Source organism: Macrobrachium rosenbergii, chromosome 4 (genome assembly GCF_040412425.1).
Source record: "Macrobrachium rosenbergii isolate ZJJX-2024 chromosome 4, ASM4041242v1, whole genome shotgun sequence".
NCBI classification, from domain to species: Eukaryota; Metazoa; Arthropoda; class Malacostraca; order Decapoda; family Palaemonidae; genus Macrobrachium; species Macrobrachium rosenbergii.
This window is the reverse complement of record NC_089744.1, coordinates 43,567,745-43,589,098: the sequence shown is the minus strand read 5'-3', so window position 1 is coordinate 43,589,098 and position 21,354 is coordinate 43,567,745. Positions and strand designations below refer to the sequence as shown.

At 39.7% G+C, this 21,354-nt stretch overlaps 1 protein-coding gene across 5 annotated transcripts in view; it reads right to left on the bottom strand.

Moving 5' to 3' along the window:
* The window catches only part of LOC136833678 (leucine-rich repeat and immunoglobulin-like domain-containing nogo receptor-interacting protein 1), a 414,041-nt gene that overhangs the window by 210,880 nt on the left and 181,807 nt on the right, over positions 1-21,354 (bottom strand). For 2 of the 5 annotated variants that reach the window (XM_067095889.1, XM_067095858.1), the window contains one exon: positions 7,369-7,456. The exons of the other annotated variants lie outside the window; for them this stretch is intronic. In XM_067095889.1, coding sequence (XP_066951990.1) covers positions 7,369-7,422 — 54 coding nt within the window. In that variant the 5' untranslated portion in view covers positions 7,423-7,456. The remainder of the gene's footprint in view (positions 1-7,368; positions 7,457-21,354) is intronic. 5 annotated transcript variants of the gene reach the window in all.

Genomic DNA, 21,354 nt, shown 5'->3' with positions numbered 1-21,354 from the left:
TGAAGCGACCGAGTTCACAGCCGTCTTTGACCGAAACCAAACCTTCGACTAACTACTGTAAGACAACAATACCGGTAGTTAAGCAATATTACAAGTATACTTACAATTAAACACACGAAATAGCTAAGACAACGTTGTTCACTACTAAACACAAACAACGAAACATAATATCCTTCTACATAATACGCATTTCCATTTTACGTAAATTCAAAGAGAATACGTAAAACTATACCACAACTTACAGAAAAGCACAATCTCTCTCATCAAAGTTTTGACAGTAAGGGACAATTGTTATGTTACATAAATTTAAAGATAACAATGGTGGCTATAAGAATTCTAGGGAAGAAAATTGTGGATTTATGCAAGAAGAGCGTGTACAAATAAAGTTTTTGTAATGAAACAGTTAAGTGAGGGTTTTGAAAATAAAGGCAAACTGTATGTGGCACACATACAACCTAGAGTAAGTATGCCTTAGTTTAACCAGACCACTGAGCTGGTTAACAGCTCTCCTAGGGCTGGCCCAAAGATCTACACTTATTTTACGTGGCTAAGAACCAATTGGTTACCTAGCAACGGGACCTAGAAAAAGCTTGACACTATACTGAGGCGGAGAGTAAGAGGCAGGTTCAAGGTATTCTAATTTACTGACACAAAATCTCAGACAGGCCAAGAACTCTTGCTAGCAGAAAAGTAGCATTTGACATAGAGGAAAACAGAGGGACGTCTATATACAGTCAGATGTGTTTTCTCACACCTGAAGAATGGTTAACAATTCTATATACAAATTAGAAAGAGATTTCAAATACATATGGTTAGAAAGCTTGCAATGCCTTACATGCATTAGTAATTACAGTTCTGACAAGGACATAAAGTATCTTCTAAGAAATGCATAAAAGATCGTTTGAATCAGGAGCGCTGGATATGTGTTTCCTGAGAGTCTCGGTGCATCATGTAGATTTTTCCTTTGAAGTGAGGATGCCCTGAGGGTCTCAGCGACAGCTCTAGACCTCACAGTACTCTCCCCCCCCACCCCGAAAGTAAGCCTAGGGGAGTGGGTCGCAGCCTGGGGTACAGACTGATTTTAATCTGTCGGTGGAGATGCAGATTGTCCCGTCCACCTTCAGCTGATAAGCTTTCTCTCTGCATTGTAGTATGCAGTGTAGTCCGAACAGGCCAGAGAGAGGGGAGGCTTGTATGTGTCTATTCTTATGAAAGCATACTTTGCTGTTTTAAGGTCTTTCAGGACATATTCTTTTCTTGCTATGTCGTATGTTGTCTTTGCCAGCATGATGTTTTCCAATGCCCTATGGACGTCTGGAGGAGTCATGGGGTCTGTCTGTCTTCAAAAATATCTGCCAGCATTGCCAATGCCTCGCCACAGAGTGCTTCTGCTGGTGAGGCACTGAATGCTCTGTGCAGGGCTGTTCTTAATCCCAACAAGACCCATGGTAATTCCTTCCTTCAGCTCCCACCTTGACATCTAACAGTGAGTGCTGATTTGAGGGAGTGGTGCAGCCACTCCACCATGCCATTTCCTTTTGGGTTGTATGCTGTTGTGTGAATGAGTTTTGTCCTGAGGCTGGTAGCGAGGGAGCTCCATAAGGTGGAGGGGAAGTTAGCTCCTTATGGAGGGGGAAGTTAACTCCTCTGTCGCTAGTTATGTACTGAGGTACTCCATGCCTGCTGACCCAGTCTATTAGTGCTTTCACACAACTCTCTGTTGTCTGCTGCCTTACAGGTATTGCTTTTGGCCTTCTGGTGTTCCTGTCAATAGATCATGAAGATAACTGTACCCCTCAGATGGGGGAAGGGATCTCACGATGTCGACGTGGATGTGGGCCAGTCATCGCTGTGTTGTCTGGAATTCTCCTATCCCCATCTATTTTTGATATATGGCATGGGAGGCATTCTCTTGCCCACTTTTTGGTGTCTGCTTTCATTCTCCACTAGATGTACTGCTCCAACAAGGTTTGAGTGATGGACCTGCCTGACAGGTGGGACAGGTTGTGAACGAGGTTGAAAGCTTTCTTTTTCAATCCTGACGGTAGGTTGCGTGAGGGCGTCCAGTACTCATCTCACAGGCAATGGTCATCTCTCCGTCATTGATGGATAGGTCGCTCCACGTAAGGGTGGGGTTAACCTGCTGAAGTCGCTGCAGGTCCATGTCATCCTTCTGAGCCAATGCTACTTCAGGATAAGATATCCCGATCTGGACGGTGTTGATGGAGTTCTGGGAAAGGGCGTCTGCCACTTGTTGGAAGAGCCCTTTAAATATCTGATGGTGCAGGAGTGTTCCTATCAATGATAGGTGATGTTGCTGTCTTGCCGGCCACCCATCTCCACTTTTGGTGAAGGAGTGTACCAGCAGTTGGTGGTCATCTGCACCACGAAATGTTGTCCTTCTAGCATGTGTCAGAAGTGGCGGATGGCTCTGTGGACTGCCAGTAACTCTCGGTAGAATGTGAAGTACTTTTGTTTTGCTGGTGATAACTTCTTACTGAAGAATGCCAAGGGGCAACAACCATCGTCTGTGTCTTGTTCGAGTACCATACCCATCGTTGCGCTACTTGCGTCCATCGTTAATGTGAGGAAAGATTAGTGTGGCAGCAGAGGTGATTGCTTTTTTGTAGCTAGTGTGAAGGTTTTATCTTGTTTTTTGTTCCAACGTAGTTTTTTAGGTTTTCCTTTTAAACAATCGTATATTCGGGCCATTATTTCAGCAAGGTTGGGTATGAAATACTGGTAATAATTAATAATTCCCATGAATTTTTGGACAGCTTTGATTGTTGTTGGTTTTGGGAAATTGGTGATTGCTTGGACCTTTGTCAGGAGGGGCTTGACACCATCAGGGCTTATTTGGTGGACCAGGGATTCTACCACTGGTTTTGTCCATTTGCATTTGTCTTTTTGGACTATAAGACCATTTTCTTTAAGTATTTGCAGGACCCACATGACGTCTCTCGTGTTGTTTGATGTTGGGGCTGAATATCAGTATATTGTTGATGTAGACGATGCAGAGAGTGGGTCGCACAGTATCTCATCCATTAGATGCTGAAAGGTTGCACCTGAGTCCCGAAGGCTAAAGCAGCTGTAGTTGAAGGTGTATGTGCCAAAGAAGGTGATAATAGCTGTTTTTTCTACGTCCTCCTTTGCAACCGGGACTTGGAAGTATCCCTTCAATAAATCGCTCTTTGTAAATATTTTTGCGCCTTCCATCTGGTTGGTTATGTCAGCGATGTTTGGTAGTTGGTAGCTGTCAAGTATTGTCTTGATGTTGAGTCTCCAGTAGTCGCTGCAGGGTTGCCATATGCCATCAGGTTTTGGTAATGTGTAGGGGAGATGCCCAGGGCTGGAGGCTTTTTGGCATATTCCTGCCTGTTCCACGTCCCGGAAAGCTTGTTTGGCGTGGGCAAGTTTTTCTGGGGCCAAACGTCTAAAACAGGCATGCACTCGGGGACCTTTGGTGACTATGTGGTGTTAGATGTGGTGTTTTGCGGGTTTGGTCAGGCCATGCTGCAAGTCGTCCTTAAATACCTCCGGGTATTGTGGGCTTTTAGGAAGTCTGTTCCTAAAAGTGCAATTGTTGTGTCTGCTGTGACAAACGTCCAGTTGTATTGCTTCATGCTGAATGACGCTTTCACGGTCCTTTTCCTGTACATTTTCAGCAGGGCCCTGCTGGCAGTGGACACTTGTAGGGTGCTGGGGGTTGGACTGAGGCATGTGTGCGGGTTGGCTGGCACGAATGATTTGAATGCGCCAGTGTCGACCAGGAACTCCATATCTGATGTTTCATCTATGGTGAAAAAACACATAGAGTCTTTTTGCCCGTACCTGGAAGAAAGACAGCGGAAATCAGGCACGGTTTCTCTTACGAGGCAACCAGTCTGCCCACCGCTGATGTTTATTTTGTTGGGCCGCTGCTGTGACCCTTTGGCATGTTTTTTGACATGTGGCAATCATTTTCACATTTTCAGGCTTCGCTCCCAAACCTCCAGTAATAAAAACAAATGCCCTTGGGACATTCTTCTGTTTTGGGGTTATATTTGGGTTTGCTTTTCCAGGAACTCCGGTAGCGCTGTATGGGGGTGGTGGGGCCATCTGGATCACTTTCCGTCTCTGTGTTGGTCTGCTGCTGTGGCTGTGGGGAGGCTACTGCTACGGGTGGTTGTGTAGGCTCCTTCAACTTGTGGGCCAGGTGGACAGTGTCGACCGTCTTCAGGAAATCGTTGAGGTCCATGGTTGTTGCATTGGGGATGGCCGTGACTGTTTGTTGGGGGAAATTTTGTAAGTAGGACCTCTCTCACAAGGTCCAACGTAGTCTCTGGGCAGCCGTTTGTGGTGGGGATCGTAACTAGCCGCCGCAGTTGCTTGTACACGTGTGACAGCCACTGGTCTCCTATTGCTGCCCCTAGCTCTGAGGGTGGGTGGCATGCTGAAGGATAACCTTAGTTGGGCCTTCAGCATTTCATAGGTGAAGGTTGTCTTTTGGTCTGCGAGCCGTTCTGCAATCTGCTCGATGATGTCGTCTGGCAGGAACTTGAGGATGGCATCAGCTTTGCGGGATGAGATCTTCTTAGACCTGAAGATGGCCTCTGGTCTGAAGAACCAGGCCTCTGGGTTGTGAATGTATGGTATAGTCTTTATACTGGAATTGAAGAATGCGTTAAAGTACGTACGTAGGAGAGTGTGAAATGGTTTGGTGTAAAAGTGGGTATAAGACAAGGATGTGTTTTTATCTCAGTTGACTATTCAATGAATGAATTGATGCAAGAAGTCAGGGAAAAAACAGCAGACTAGGTGCAAAGTTGTGAATGGTGTGTGGAAAGGATATTTTGCAGATGATACGGTGCTAAATGGGGATTGAAAAACAACTGCAAAACTAGTAAAAGAGTGAGCATTTGCAGACTTATGTGAGGCAGTAGAAACCAGGATGATAGAGCAATGATGTTAATATGATCGTGGAAGAATGAAAGCTGATTCATATAAGAATATGGAAGTAACTGTAATAAATGTTGGTAGGATAAGGGACGGAGTGAGTCACAGAACAGGAGAATCGAGGGAAGGTTGGCATGCATGAAGGTTGGGATGTATGTAGAGAATGTTGAGCCGACCCTCTTTTATGAAAGCAAATCTTTTGGACGGCCCCTGTTGCGAATTTCATCTGGAGGCTGGAATGAAACAATCGGTGTCCGTCTCCTTCTCGCTGTTTCTCGTTACAGATTTCTTAAATAAAGTGTAAATCGAGTTTTTCACAAGAAAATTTCACTCCATTTTTGACGATCACTTAAACAAAAAACTTCCCAATACTTGGAAGAAAAGTCGACCTTCACTGGAGTCCATGAAATTCTATTAACAGTTATTTGTATGCAGGCGAGGTAAACTACAAAAGGCTCTTCATTGGAGATGAACCTGATAAAAAACAAATGTATGACACAGCTTGAAGGCCGAAAGTAACTATATGCCGTGGAAATGTTGACAACTTGACCATGAGATTTTAAGTGGGTATCTGTCAGTTATTTGACTTCCTGAAGCTGAAATGAAGCTGAAAATTCAAAATTGTAATTTGAGAACTTGGTGTCGTTTGTGATGAGGCTTGAAACTGTTTTTGAAGAAGAGCTGAAGCTGATGAATTCGCCACAATCTAGACATCTTTGAGTAATTCATGGACTATACCTGATTCCTCACAAACAAAGATTGGCTCGCTGACGCCGATACTCTCGCGAAACGGTATTCCACATGTGAACGATTTTTCCCTTCGCATCACAACAGAAACAGAAAAATTAAACCGACAATTATCATATAAATATAAACATAAACATACAAGGAGGCTAAAGACATATTTGATGCAAATAAACTAAATCATAATTACAATAATACATACGACAAAGATGAGGAAATAGTTAACAATGCAAGGAAAGGTCGATGAACGTTTCTTTAAGACCTCATTTTAAACTAAAGCCTTACTTCATCAATATATGAACCAAAAAGCACTGACACATTTCATATAATTATAAGCGTACTTTAGAAATGGAATGAAAAGTGGGAGTCAAAACTCAAGAGATATTTTCACACAATGCCGCGTGGCTCGAAGAAAGTCTGTGATGATGTCCCATTGGGGGCCAGGACTGTTCTGGTCAACCCCTCCCTAGTTTATAATTAGAATAGGATAGCATTTAACTATAAGAGGTCGTGCACGAAAGTTGTTTTGCTCTCTCCCTCATTCCACGGTGAAAGAGACACTACAGTCGAGTCAACCTCTGGGTACATAACTCACCACTAAGAAAAACCCAGAGAAGATAAAAATGTGCAAATCACTAGGTCCTTACGCCTCAACTCGAAACGTACCCCAGTTTTATCAAGAATATGCCACACAGAAAATATACTATCATTAACTTCGTCTCAGACGTTCATTAACACCAAATCACTGAAAGGTTTAGTGACGTAGCAAGCCACCTTTTCCAACGGACACTGTCACGTCATTGTTAGGCGCTCAATAACTTACTTAACGAGGCACTGCAACAACAAGAATAATAATAATTATGCAAAAAAAGCGTGATCAAATTCAGGAGCCACTAGTTTAATATAACTCAGAACAGTTTTTTTATTTAAATCATAAAAATTGGGCGAATGGTAAAAGAAATCAGCAGGCAAAATAAGAGTATGGAAATATAAATATATACAACAAAATTCATAGCCACACATACTGTACAACAGAATGAAATCAGAATATCCAGGTTTCATGATATCAAAGGCGAAGGATAAAATGCATGGTTTACTACAAGCATGAAAATATATTCAAGGGATTCTAATTTAATATATCTATTTACACAAACTTATACACATTCTCTCTCTCTCTCTCTCTAAGTTCTTAATAAATGATAAAGAAAAGATTTCTAGGCTACAGATTTCTAAGATACAGATATTGACGGACACACTTTGCACCAGCCCAGTCACTCTGCTGTTTATCAAACACTCTTCACTTACTTCAGAATTTTTTATATATATATATAATATATATATATATATATATATATATATATATATATATATATATATATATATATATATATATATATATATGTTTCTATGAATGTTCAGAGATACTTACTTGACTCTGGGCGGCAACGGATAATGCAGGGAAGTTCCTTTTATTTATTACACATCTGACTCAATATCAGAACCACTCGTAGACAAAGCAAATGAAATCTATGGCTTAAGGCCTTCTTCATGTGAAGGAATGACGTAAACTCAAGGGGTCTCTTAACTAATATATTTACATAACCACAGATCAGGAGAATGACAAATTACTGGGCAGGTAATAACAGGGCCTGCTAAATAATGAATCCTACTCAGGATAAATATTCTAACCTGACAATATCTTCGTAACAGGAAAGATCGCAGTTGAAGGGGGGGACTGCACATGGATCGGCCGAGAGGTTCCACAGTCGTGGCCTATCTGCAAATATGCAGGACGTTTACTTGCAATAATAATAACTCTCAAAGGGAACTGAGAAATGCACAGATGGTGCCAAATAACTCAATTAAACACTAATGCATATTTTACATTAACAGCGAATGTTCCCACACAAATTACTGAGGTGATCGCACAATGGAAAAATGAAGGGAATTATTAGGTAGAGAATAATAGGTTGTGACTGGCTAAATCCTTAATTCCAGAACATTACATTAGTCCAGACGACGTTGTCCTTGTTCAATATTGTGCTGGCAATGGAGGAAGGAATTATATTGCCACTATAAAAATATACAGTCAAGGCCCCGGGGTCGACACGTGTTCAAAAGGACAGACAAGGACGTCTGTCTCGAGTATGTCCTGAGCAACCTCTCTGGGGGAACTGAGGGAACTGACAGAGATTCTTCTTGCAGAGTCTATTTATAACCTCCGGGGATTATGTTGGCTTCTCATCCAGATGGCGCAGAGGTCAGTTTTCGTCATGGTTCCCTTTATGTCGACCGCTTGGGTTCCATGTGGCACTAGTCAGCTCATGTGGGTTCAGAATGAAGGAGGGAGGGTCAACTTTCTCTTTTGGGGCTTCTCCCCCCAGTCTGGCTGGACGCAGGGGTACCTGGAATTTTAGGCCCAAGCAGTCACTCCGTAAAGAAAAGAGTTAGGCTTAACCATTTTGGGGGATGAGAGAGATTATGAAGGGGCAAATTGAGACCTCTGTTCTATTACTAAATGAGGGGCAATAACGTTTATTTTTTCTCAATTTGTTGGCAAATGCAAAACGGGTCAGGTTGCGAGAAAACGACCCCAGTCGTTCCAATATATATAATCATTTATTAGACACACGTTTACTTCTACATTTTCTTAACCTGAAAATAAATATTACAATCGCATCCATCCTAAGATATCAGAGATACATTTCACCGGCCCAAAGAAAATAAAAACCGGAGTAATAGGAAATCTCTCTTTGAGTATTCAGAAATATACCGCTGTTGGAATAATTTGTTTGTTTGAGAGATCCCTTCCTAAAACACAAAGGCCGGGCTGGAGTCGGCGGCAAATTGAGTCATTTGTAAAATGCCTCCCAGGGCGATGTTGGCAGCCCTGCCAATGCCATAACACAAACAACAACAAACAAAAACATGAAACAAACTGTGCATCTAACATTTTCGATTTTTTATCGCGCTTTCTTTAACGGAAGAAAAACATACGTGCAATGGAACACAGCCATGCGACTGTTGAGGATTTCTTTAAAAAAAAGCTCTCTACGAGAGAGAGAGAGAGAGAGAGAGAGAGAGAGAGAGAGAGAGAGAGAGAGAGAGAGAGAGAGAGAGAGAGAGAATTTATTTTTACAAACCTCCAATTATGAGCGAGTAAGATCGAATTAGATTGTTTTCTTCATATGCTTAGTATTTCCAATCTGCAAATGATGTTTCCTAAAGATGTAAATAAGCAATTCGTTGTGAAGTAAATTAACTAAAAATTTACATATTTCAAGGGAATTTCACACAAAGTAAAAGTTAGAGTAAAATGCATGTCATTTGCTATTTTCTCCTTCCCTATGCAATCTTTTCATTTTATTATATACAAGTTTGTCAAGGAGATTACACACAGAAGTGTACATATATATCTCCTAAAGGAAAGGGAAACAGAAGGATGAAGGTGAGAGCAAATAACATTAACATTAGCAGAGAAATAAAGCTGAGTAAACCAACACTTTCTCACCAATCACTAATGCCTCTGTAACTAATAATCTCTCCCTCTCTTTCTTTCTCTCTTCAATTACTACTATTCCTTTCCAATGGCCTTTTTACGCAGACTTATTTTTTGTCCAATCTCAAAGGGCAAGAATCGTTCGCCTGTAAGCACAAGTGTGTATGCGGAGGGAACCTCGAGACCTGTTACTTGCTATGCAAAGTGAAATGCATTTGAATATGCATGAGCTGCATATGACGCCACTGAATGGGAAACCGGGAAAGAGAATTACTGTTAATATTTACCAAGTTGTAAACTTTTCATTAATGAAAGAGACTTCAAAATGCAAATAAGAGTGATGGCGAAAATTACATGAACAAATGGGGAAAACCAAACATTAGAAAATCACAAGCAAAACTGGCGTGGAGAATGCAGGGAAATGTTTCAAAGCGAGAGAGAGAGAGAGAGAGAGAGAGAGAGAGAGAGAGAGAGAGAGAGAGAGAGAGAGAGAGAGAGAGAGAGAGAGAGTCTTATAACCACTCATTGCATTAATACACATACACAAAAGGACAATCTGTACTGTATATATATATATATATATATATATATATATATATATATATATATATATCCATATTTTATATATATATATTATATATGTATATATACATATTTTATATATATAAATAATATATATATATATATATATATATATATATATATATATATATATATATATATATATATATATATACATATATATATATATACACATATAGTATATATACACACACATTTGGAATAGCCACAATGATCTTATAACTAATTCATTTCCTCGCGCTTCTGGGATATGATTGTCACTACAAATCCTCAATCTCAAATGACGAAATAATCAACAAACCCTGACGCTCATGACCGGATTCGATACCCCACAGGGCAAATCAGATAAATATTTTCGCTATTTGTAGTAGTCATAACGATCTCTTTCCCTTCCCGATTTCCTTAAACTTTCATGATAGGCATATCATTACAATCCTTTAACCTAGATGGGATTTAAATGGAAAAACCCTTTACTTCTGTGTAGAATCTACTGGTCACTTTTTTTTTTTTTTGCCAGATACATATGTAATCGTAATAGCCACAATGCCCTCTTAACTTTCTCGAATTCTTCGCGCTTATTTGGATACGCTTGTCACTACAAAGCCTTAAGATCCAAGTGCAAGAAATATGAAGAAATTCTGATGTGCGGTAGGGGAAACGTACCCGGGTCCGCTAATCAGAACGAGGTACCATTGTCGACCTCCGCTACAGCACATCAGAATTTCTTCATATTTCTTGCACTTGGATCTTAAGGCTTTGTAGTGACAAACGTATTCAAAAAAGTGCGAAGAATTCGAGAAAGCTAAGACGGCACTGTGGCTATTACAATTACACACATATATATATATATATATATATATATATATATATATATATATATATATATATATATAAATAATATATATATATATATATATATATATATATATATGCACATATACATGTGTGTGTATTTATATGTGTATATATATGTATATATATACTGTTAGGAACAATCGTTTGCCGATTGTTCCCTTGGTGGATTGTTGCCTCCTTTGTTTTGTTTGTTTTTCTTGCTAGCGAGTTGACGTCTGTTGGATGGCGTCAGACTTCGTCAGTCAGGTTCGTAACAGCAACAAGTCAGGTTCGTAGCAGCAACGAGTCAGGTTCTGGAGGGCGGAACGACCGGTGGTCCAGGGCAGCAGCGAGTCTAGTTGGGGTAGCAGCAGCAGGTATTCGTACCTGAGGATCAGAGTCATGGCAGCAGAGCAGTGGAGAGTTTTTGAGGGCGAGATGGTTGCCGTGTCGGCTCTGTCATGGTCGTCGTTATTTGAGGAGGACGTCAGCAGGTCTCGTCAGCAGAGCAGCGAGGAGTGATTTTTGCCATGATGGTTGTCGTATCGACTCTATCATGGGCGCCTGGAGGTGGAGGACTGTGCTTGAGGGCTAGATGGTTGCCGTATCGGCTCTGTCTTTGTTGTCCTGCAGTGTTCCTGTGTTGCAGCTTCGTCTGTGGTGGCATATGTAGCTCCGGCCGTATATATATTTTTCAGGTGATTGCCTTTGCCTTTGTACTTCTGCTGTATCACGTTTTTCCCGAGTGTTTGGGTGTCCTGCACAATGTGTTGCAGTATTACGGATTTCACTGTTATTTTTGTTTATGTATAATTTTGCACCCGGGAGGGTAATGTTATGAATTGATCTTTGTTTACCCTACTGTGTTGATTTTTTTGTTCATGCTTGATGTATTTATGACAAGTGTTGTAATGGTCTGTTGTGTTGTATTACCTGTTGTTGCTGTCATTATTGTTTAATGTTTATTTTTGGACACATTATTTTTACTCATTTCAATTCATGTAATTCTTGTTCCCCCTTTGTCAGGTGTTTTTGTTATTGTACTGACTCTTGCAATGCTCTTCCTGAAACTACTGTTACATTGTTTACTTTGATTTTTGCTGCTGACGCTCTTATTTTTGTATAATTATGAATTTTGTAGTTTGAACCTGACTCACTGTACATTAGGTATATAACTTTATTGTAAATAAATTAATTTTAAGGTAACTTTTTGGCTCCTCCCTCCTTTGATTGTCACCTCTCGTCAGTCATTACAGCCCAATTGCTTATTCTTTTTAAGAACCTTTTGGTCTCGAAGTAGCGAGATCGTAATATATACATATGTATGCAAAGTGAAAGTTCATTAGCACGTGGATTGGTGGATTGCAGAATACAAGATGGAAATAGCGAGATGCTGTCTGAGGAGAGAGTAGTCCTGTCAAAAAGTGAGTATTTTGAGGATTTGTCGATCGTGGATGATATCGAGGCAGGGCTGTATGATGCAGGAGGGGGTGAGGAGAGGGTTACTTTGAGAGTAACTGTGGAAGCAACTGTTGTGGGTGTGTGAGGTCAATCAAGAGAGAGAAAAAAAATGGAAGGGTGCAACGAGGTGATGGGATTATAAGTTTGATGCTGCAGTATGGCAATGAGTTTAAAAGAGTGGCTGACCAGTATAAGGTATGTTTGGATAAGGAAAAGCTTCCAAAGGAATGGTTAGGGGAATAATTGTTGCATGGTATAATGTTAATGGATATAGGGAGGACTAAGAATTACATGTGTGATATGCGAAGAACAGTGTCGGTTTCGTTTTAAGCAGTATAGGGTATGTGGATTACGTGTTTGTTATGAAACAGTTATGAGAAGTTTAAAAACAAATGAAAATGTATATGGCATGGACTTAAAGAAAGCCTATGATAGAAATGACAGGTGGGTGGGGAGGGAAGAGAGTAATATGGAGAATGCTGAGGGTGTATAGTAAAGAACATAATTGGTGAAAGAAATAAAGAGTTTATAATGTGTGTATATATATATATATATATATATATATATATATATATATATATATATATATATATATATATATATATATATATATATATATATATATATATATATATGAAGCACAAGGTAGAGTTTGTTAGAGAGTGAGTGACTGATTTGGTGTAAAAAATGGAGCCGACATAACGGCATGTTATATCTTCAAGGATGTTTAATATCTCCATAGTTGGAGGGATGTGAGAAGTCGAGAGAGGACAATAACTGAGGTTGAAAGCTGTGTGATGGGCAGATCGGTCGAGAATGAAGCGCTGAATAGCTGATGTTTTCTAAACGATATGGTAGCCTACTAACAAGTAGTAGTGAAGGGAAATTAGAGATCAATGAGTTTAAGGAAGAAAGGTGAGAGTACATACGAACAAGAAAAAGGATGTACAGGCAAACAGGACTCGGGAAGGCAGAACAGTGACTTAATATAAAGACAGAGAGATAGACTGGAAGAAGTACATTCTTCTACATATTTGGGAGTAAATATGCCGGATGACTGGACGATGAATGAAGAGTCATCACATAATGAATGAAGAGTCATCACATAATATGTAGGTGGAACGTATGAAGAGAATGATGAACAAACTTTCCTCTGGAAGTGAAGTGTACACAATGAATGCGAACGAAAAAGAAAAGGTAGAAACCAGAGAAGAAATGCTTCCGTGGCACTTGTAGTATAAGTAAAACTGAAATGGTGCACTATGCAGCGGTGCATATGAAGTAGTAAAATGTTTGGTATAGTTGAAAGGATGGATCAGCGTATTTTGAGAGCTCGTTCAAGTAGAAAGAATGGAGAATGACAGGTGCGTGAAAAGAGGGTACAATTCGGAAGTGTTGGGAGACCGGAGGAGAGGAAGGCCTAGAAGGGGATGGACATATGGAGTGAACAAGGTTTTGGAAAGAAAAGTTAATATCCAGATAGGGAGAAAGTGCATGGTGCAGTGTGCGTGTAGGGGGTTCGATATGCTGCCGGCGACCTTTCTATGGAGGTACATGAAGTGGCTAGTGTTGAGGAAGTTTTAAGCAAATATGGTTCATTCACGACGCAGTAGTTTAAGTGTAAATGTAGCACATATCACTGTCTTTTTTCTATCAATGGAGAACTACCCACAGATGAAGGAAATGGATCAATGTTATATATAGGTATGTGTGTGTGTGTGTGTGTGTGTGTGTGTGTGTGTGTGTGTGTGTGTGTGTGTGAACGAGCAAGAGAGTGTGAGAGAGAGTCGTAAGGATTAGCCTGGAAACTAGTGGCAGGTGTTCTGGAAGTTTCCACCCTAGTCAGCTTCTGCTGTGATGTCAACATCCGTGATACCCCTCTTGTGGATAGCCTGACCACAATTGAGATGCCGGTCAAAATTGTACAGTAAATCTTCACTAAAATCCAGGTCTAGGCTACCTGCTGGCCAGTCTGTTATCCAAAACCACGAAGTGAACGAGATCCAGCTATTCGTAAACAACTGATAATTGAGGATGTCCCGATCGGGAAGACATTTAAAGCCAACCCTTCCCAACTTGTATGCAGCAGTTCATTTGTCAATGGTGGGAGATATGATGAGCATGTCTCCATACATGTCCTGGGGAGTTGTGGGCCTCTTTCAGGAGTACCTAACCATGAGACATTCTTTTATCGCGTCCATTTGAATGGTTTATTTTTCTAATGTACCCGAGTCTTTTAAAGGCCTTAATCTGCAATGTATAAAGAGCAAATCACTGAGTTCTTGTGTAGACTCATATAAATGGTTATGGCTTTTGTTAATAACATGAAGGCATTTGACAGCGTCCACAAACCAATAACAAGGAAGGTCTTGTATCACAACAGTGTTTCTGTTACGTATGGGAAAACCTGTTGAAATTATCCATGAACATAGCTTATACAAAGTTAATGCTGATTTGCAGCAAATAGCGAGGTGCTACAAGGGAATGTAATGTTGTGAATGCTCTTTGCCAACTTAGATTTTATAATAAGGCGTGGTTGGAGATTAAGACTAAGTTCAGACGGAATAGCGACAGAAGCATGACAAACTTAGAATTGGCAAATGATATAGTTTTAAACCAGAAAATAATAAAAGCTTTACAAAGAATGCGCAATACAATACATCATCAACCTAGAGAAATGAAAAATAAGAGAAATCAAAGAAAAACGAATGATGAAACAACATAATATGCACGAGGAGATTTCGTAACTCTAGATGGAGAAAGGATTAATGAGGATGACTTTTCAAATGTTTAGAAACACTGATATCCAAAGCAAGTTTTGCTGAGTGAAGTTTACTGAAAGTCTACAAGGGAAAATCAAGCATTTGGCAGGTTGAATAAAAATGTGGAATCAAATATACTGAAACCGCATGCTAACTTAAGATTATCCATTAGATCGGCACGATTAAATGAACATTAATCAGGGTATGGAAAAATATACTGGCGAATAATGCTGTAAGAAGAATGTCATGAGTTAGATGGCAGGACACAGTGAAAGATGCGATAAGGGAAATCACGGGATATGCAGATGAAATGTCGTTCGTAACAACCCAGGGAAAACAGCGCATGCGGGGGTCGATGTGTGGAGATTTGTGGAAGGGGCGGCACGGAACAGACAAGTGTGTGGGAATTTCACAGGTGCTCATTGTTGGAGGCACTGATGGTATGAAATGCTTAACACTACTTTTTGCTGACACTAAGTGTATCGTAAATATTAACCTAACGGCCGTTAAGCTGACCACCGCGCTGACGGCGCCGAGACTGTTTACCATGGATAACAGTTAAAATGGTAAATGTAATATTGGTATTCTGTATTCTCATTTTTCCCATTCTCGTCGCCTAATGCGCACTACCTGAAATATAGTGTCGTATTCAAATTTCTTTGTTTCTATTATGAGCCTCCTTAAGAAGACTATTAAACTGTATATTAAAAAATGGCGCAGTGCGCGTAGGGTGTTCGACGCGCTGCTGATGAACCTTCAGCGAAGGCGATGTCGTAGTTTCATGCACAGAGGCTCATCCACGAATAAGCACATAAACTATTACTGTGGCAATGACCGGCGTGTTCTTTTCCTCTGGATTCACCGCCTTCTCGAGGAAATAACTCAGTTTTTGCTCACTAGGCTACTTCAAACCTTTCAGAAGCAGCCTGGTGTCTGCAATCTCGACCTACCACTTCGTCTTCTGCACCTTATCTCTCTCTCTCTCTCTCTCTCTCTCTCTCTCTCTCTCTCTCTCTCTCTCTCTCTCTCTCCCGTGTTGGTGTTTCTTCCCCTTAATTAAAGCTTCTAGCATCAAACTACCCATGACTTGTCATCTAGACTTGCTCTTTGTACCAGGATGAGGTCAACCCTAGAAACCGTAATTACAAAGATGCTCCCCGTGTCCCTGAAGGAGAGGAGAAAATACCTCCGAACAACTGCTGGGGGACTATGAACCCATGTCCTTGGAATGTCGGACTTAAATTAAGAGCCCCATGATTACCAGAACTGGCTGACAGCTCTCTTTGGTCGCCTCCTCAAAACAAATGAGAGAGAGAGAGAGAGAGAGAGAGAGAGAGAGAGAGAGAGACAGACAGACAGCACAGTAGGTTTCTAAGGTTTCCACAATATAGGTCCTGTGACACAGTGCACGTACACATAAACAGATAGTATAGATGACTATTATATCAATAATATACTGTATATTATTTAAAAAAAAAAAAAATTAAAACTGCCTAAAAATGTCTACAGACCAGGAAGGCCACACGTGAAAAAGAAAAAGAGAAACATTTTTGCTGTCATTATTATTATTACTCAAAACGGCATTAATTTCCACAGCTCCGACAGTATAAAGTACACATGAATTATGCGGAAAACACGAAGAGAAAAGATAATAATGTGTAAATAGAGATGTTTACAGATAATTCTGTAAAGAGATAAATACTATCCGCACATTCAATATCGGTAGTTACATAAAAACAGTGCTACAGTCTCCCTCTAACTTTTGAGCTTCAGCATCAATAAGACTGCCTGGAAGTCTATTCCATAACTATGCCGTAAAAGGGACGAAAATCGTCGATTCTCAGCTACTGGAACTGAACACTATAACGTTATTTCCCTGTTCATACTTTATGGAAGATGTTTTGCCACGATATTTTCCTGCAAGAGTCTACATCGCTGTTGGGAAAATGGAAAGTACCTTTCAACAAATTTTTTCTTAAAAGAAGAAGATACCCTTATAGTTTGTTTACCAAGATTTCACTTTACTCCCTACTGACTGCATCTCTTACTGAACCATTCCAGATCTCTGCCAAGACTAACATGTCAGTAAAACACACTAAATGTAACTAAGGATCCTACTTATACGACAACTGAAAATATAAGCCCATGCTCATAAAAAATCTCCATCCATTGAAAACTGTAAATGAGAATAAATACTTAGCCTCCATTACTAAAGCTAAGAAGTTTATACATGATGAACACACGATAAACCTAATCAAAGGTAGTAGTAAAATCTTTCTGGTTTAGTCTGAACTTCAAAACAATTGTCAAGATTGTTCTCGGGTGTCAGTATTTAAATCTGAAAGAGCTTTACAAGTACGTAACTGCTTCATTGGGAGTGCTGAGTGTCTGTAAGACAACGTATTTATTTAAAGGATTTAATAAAATCTTTCCAGCAACCTCAAGGAGCACTGAAATGATGGAGACTAAACAGTAATTGTTGCCATCAGTATTAGAACGACCACTCGTAATTCACCTTATTACAGTTTTTATCTGGAAAACACTCAGCTATCCGGTACAGGGAAGACCAAAACAATAAACTGGCTGAATCTGGGAGACAGTAGACAAGAAGCAGTTTTAAAAAATAAGGGAACACTAATCTTATCTCCTCGACCTCAATATAAGGAGAACTGACCAAGAAATAACAAGTACTATGAACGACAATGTCTACCAACTGTAGACGCGTAAACAATTTCGGAAGCCCCTTCAGTCAGCTAAGAGCTCGCCCATCAAGTATTCAGAACACCCAGATTGTCAGCAAAAAGTACGTGTGGGATTAGTTTATTTCTTTATAATCAATTTCTTTCTTACACCATTTATTTCAATCATAATACTGTTTACCTTTACTATGCACGTACTGAACATAACTTTTTCTTATAAACCTACTCATGAAAATAAAATGCTGTGATTGACTATTGCAGAGAATGATATTCATTACTACTCTGGTATGGTATTGAATAAAACTCATTAAATCTAAAAGGGGAACACAACGGCATGAGCATTTTGAAAATTGGCTGACTGTGGAGGCCAGAAGGGAGGCGGAGAAGAGTGATAAAAGTGAGGAGGGAATTAGTACAAGTTTTAAGTTTAAGAATGAGTGTGTAGGTGACTGCTTAGGATGTAAGGAAGGCAAATAAGTGGTTGAGGAAAGGAAACACACTGGAACTGATGGGTTTACTGATGAGATGAAGCAGCACAGCTGTGAAGCTTTATTCAGTGGCTGACCAGGGTGTATAAAGTATGTCTGGATAATGACAAGTTTCACAGGAATGGGTGTGAGGGATAATAGTTCCATTGTACATATGTATAGGTGATAGAGGATAATGGCATTATGTTACTCAGTACACAAGGGAAGGTATACTGCAGGATTTTCAGTGAGAAGGCAAGACAGATGACAGAAAGACTGAGAGGTGAAGAACAGTGTGAGTTTAAGCAACACATGTGATGTACATACGTGTTTTCCAGGAAAGTTATGTGAGACGTCTGAAAGTAAAAAAGGAAACCTACTTTGTATGCATACCCTAGAAAAAAATATGATAGCAAAAGTAATGAAGAGGGTGTTAAGGATGTATAGTATAACAGGTACTTAATGAGGGTGACTAAAAAAATTTTTTTTTTTTTTTATAAAAGAGCAATGCGTGTATTTAAATATATAGATGGGAGTGTCGTTGGTTTCGTGCAGAAGTTGGTCTTTGACAAGGGTGACCGTATCTCTATGGCTACTTGATATATCTATGAACGTAGTTATGAAAAGTTGGAGAAAAGACAAATGATGCTGTTGCAACGTGGGATAAGAATGTCGGGTATGGATGGAGTCTTCAATGGCTGATGTTTGCAGATGTTATATAACTGATTAGGATAGTGAAGATACACTCCAGAAACTAATGAAACAATGTGAAGTTTTGTAAGAAGGAAAAGCTGAAAGTGAATATGAACAGAGTAAGATTATGAAGGTAAATGGGGATTAGGTTAGGTTATGTTGATGGTAAAATGAGAGATGGGAGGCACGGAATAGGCAAAACAAAGAGGGTAGTAGGGTGCATGCAAAAGCAAGACACTCCTTTTCTCACATAATGAGAAAAGGAGTGTCATGTGAAGCCAAATTTAGAATATATGAAAGCAATGCTAAGCCAGCTTCCTTTAATGAAAGCCATGGGTAGATGTTGAATGGGAGCTCAGCATAAAAAAAAAACCAGCGATTGAAGTCAGTTATTTCATTAGTACATGCAGTAAGAATTAAAAAGATGAGGAATGTGGAAGAAGTGGCAGAGAGATCTGAGCAGGTGGAGAGGTAGGTCATCGTTTTAAAATGATCTGGTCACGCTGGAAGAATGGCAGCCGAAATCTTGGTGAAAACAGTGTATGCTATGGCAGTCTTGGGAGGAAGAAGGAGAGGAAGACCTTGAAAATGCTTGATAAACGAGATGGAAGGGATAATGGAAAACAATATCCTGAAAGCAATAGTGTGTGTCAAGATGAAGGGAAGCAATGCGATGACTGCTAATGTTGGAGCCATACCGCCGGGAGAAATATTTCAAAATTATTTGGATTTCTATGACGTGACCGTCGCGTCGCCATCTTCCGCTCTGACACTGGCTTCACCAATTACTTCTCTTTAGGGAAATCTTCACTTCAGAAACCGGTAGTGGCAGCTTATCGGTCACTTCTAGGCTCTAAGGTTAATAGTGATTCAAGATAGCATCATTATTATATTAATAAAACTTACCTAAGTGACAAAGTTACTAATAGAAGCAGCGAAGGAATGACAGAATTGAAGGAAGCATGACAATAATAAATGAAAAAGTAGTCACAACTCTACTGATATTTTCCCAGAGATGACATATAACTTTTTTCTTTTAATTAAAACTGTCATTCGCAACTATTTGGCTTAGAGGATCTTTTTGTCACAATGTACATAAAAGGCCATCATCTCGAACTTTAGCGAGTAAAACTGACAAAGATAAAGGCTCATTAAGACACTATTTTTTCTTCAATCTAGCATGGAAATTCAATAATTGTTAATTCTAACATGGAGACAGCAGGCTAGAGCCATCACCGCGTGTTCCCTGCCTGATACTCTAGAGAATGACATTATCAAGGCACTTAATGTTCACATCCCAAAACGTCTGAGGATACAAAAATAAAAAAGCCAATGCCAACCAACAAATAAGTAGAATGAACAAATCTTCGATGCAGAAAAATAAAAAATCAATTAAAGACATTTAACAGACAATAGTATAAAAACACAAAATCGCAGAATTGTCATAGATGAGCTGATCTTCAACATCTATATATAATAAAGTTAAAATACTTGATGCAATTTATTAATGATTAAAAGAGAAAAAATGTTCTTAGTGCTATCAGTGATCCAAAAAAAAATGCATAAATCTCTAAAACTGTGCAATCAGAAGCAACGGAAATGTCTGGGCAATAGGGAGTTGCTCAGTACTTCCATAGCCACGAAATGAGGAAAAAATACCTTAATTTCAAGAGCCTACATAACGATACATATGCGAGGGGAGTCAATAAAGCCCATTTTATCACAGAGAGCGAATGCAATAAAGACCTTAAAAGCCCTTGAAAACCCTCGTCTAGTACTGTATTTGACGTTAAAATTCCGAGCTATATTACGCTTGCTGCCTATGAAGGACTCTCCAGCGTTTTACCTCTTTAATATTTCGATGAACAGCACGGAGTTTTTTACCTCTTTAATATTTCAATGAACAGTACGGAGTTTGGTCCTTCCAATGAGACGTCACAGTAGTCTTCTATACCAATTTTCCCGTGACCTGATACAAACGTTCAGTGCCCTTTCCCGCAATGACGTCACGGTGACGTTCTATTTTTATGCTACGTCATAATAGCGCTCTTTATTCAATTTCCTTAATGATATCACGGTAGCTCTGTACTTACTTAATTCCGATGACGTCACGGTAACATCCAGTAAGTATCTCTGACTTGTGATACATTAATAATACGCAATACCAATTTTCCACTGGTGTCGTGTCAAAGTTCTCTATTATCCCCAATCGTGGTAGCGTTCTGTACCGATTTCTTGGGTTCGGTATTCCCCTTCGATGGGCACTGCTGCCGAATGAAAGAAGCCAGGTGTTGGCACTGCGACGAGGTTTGTTGCACTGTTTACACGAAACGGGTAAACGCCATATACATGGCAAGTAACGGGAAGAGATCGACCCCTTCCACAGACATTTACAAATCGGCATTTCCTGGTTTTATTGGTTCTATATTGAAAATTCTGCGTCTGATTTACAAATATAACGGTGCTAATCCCAATTTTCCTATTACATAGTGCAATCAGATAGTGACTATGAGATACACAATCAAGAATTCGAAGCACAAAATAGGTTAACAATTGAGAAGAAAAGAAGTTGAAACGGTACTATCATATATGAAGAGGTAAATGAACCAAGAGGTCTATGAATGGGAATCCATTCACAGTTTTGACGAAATAAAAATACAAAATGTGGCAGCGTGTGA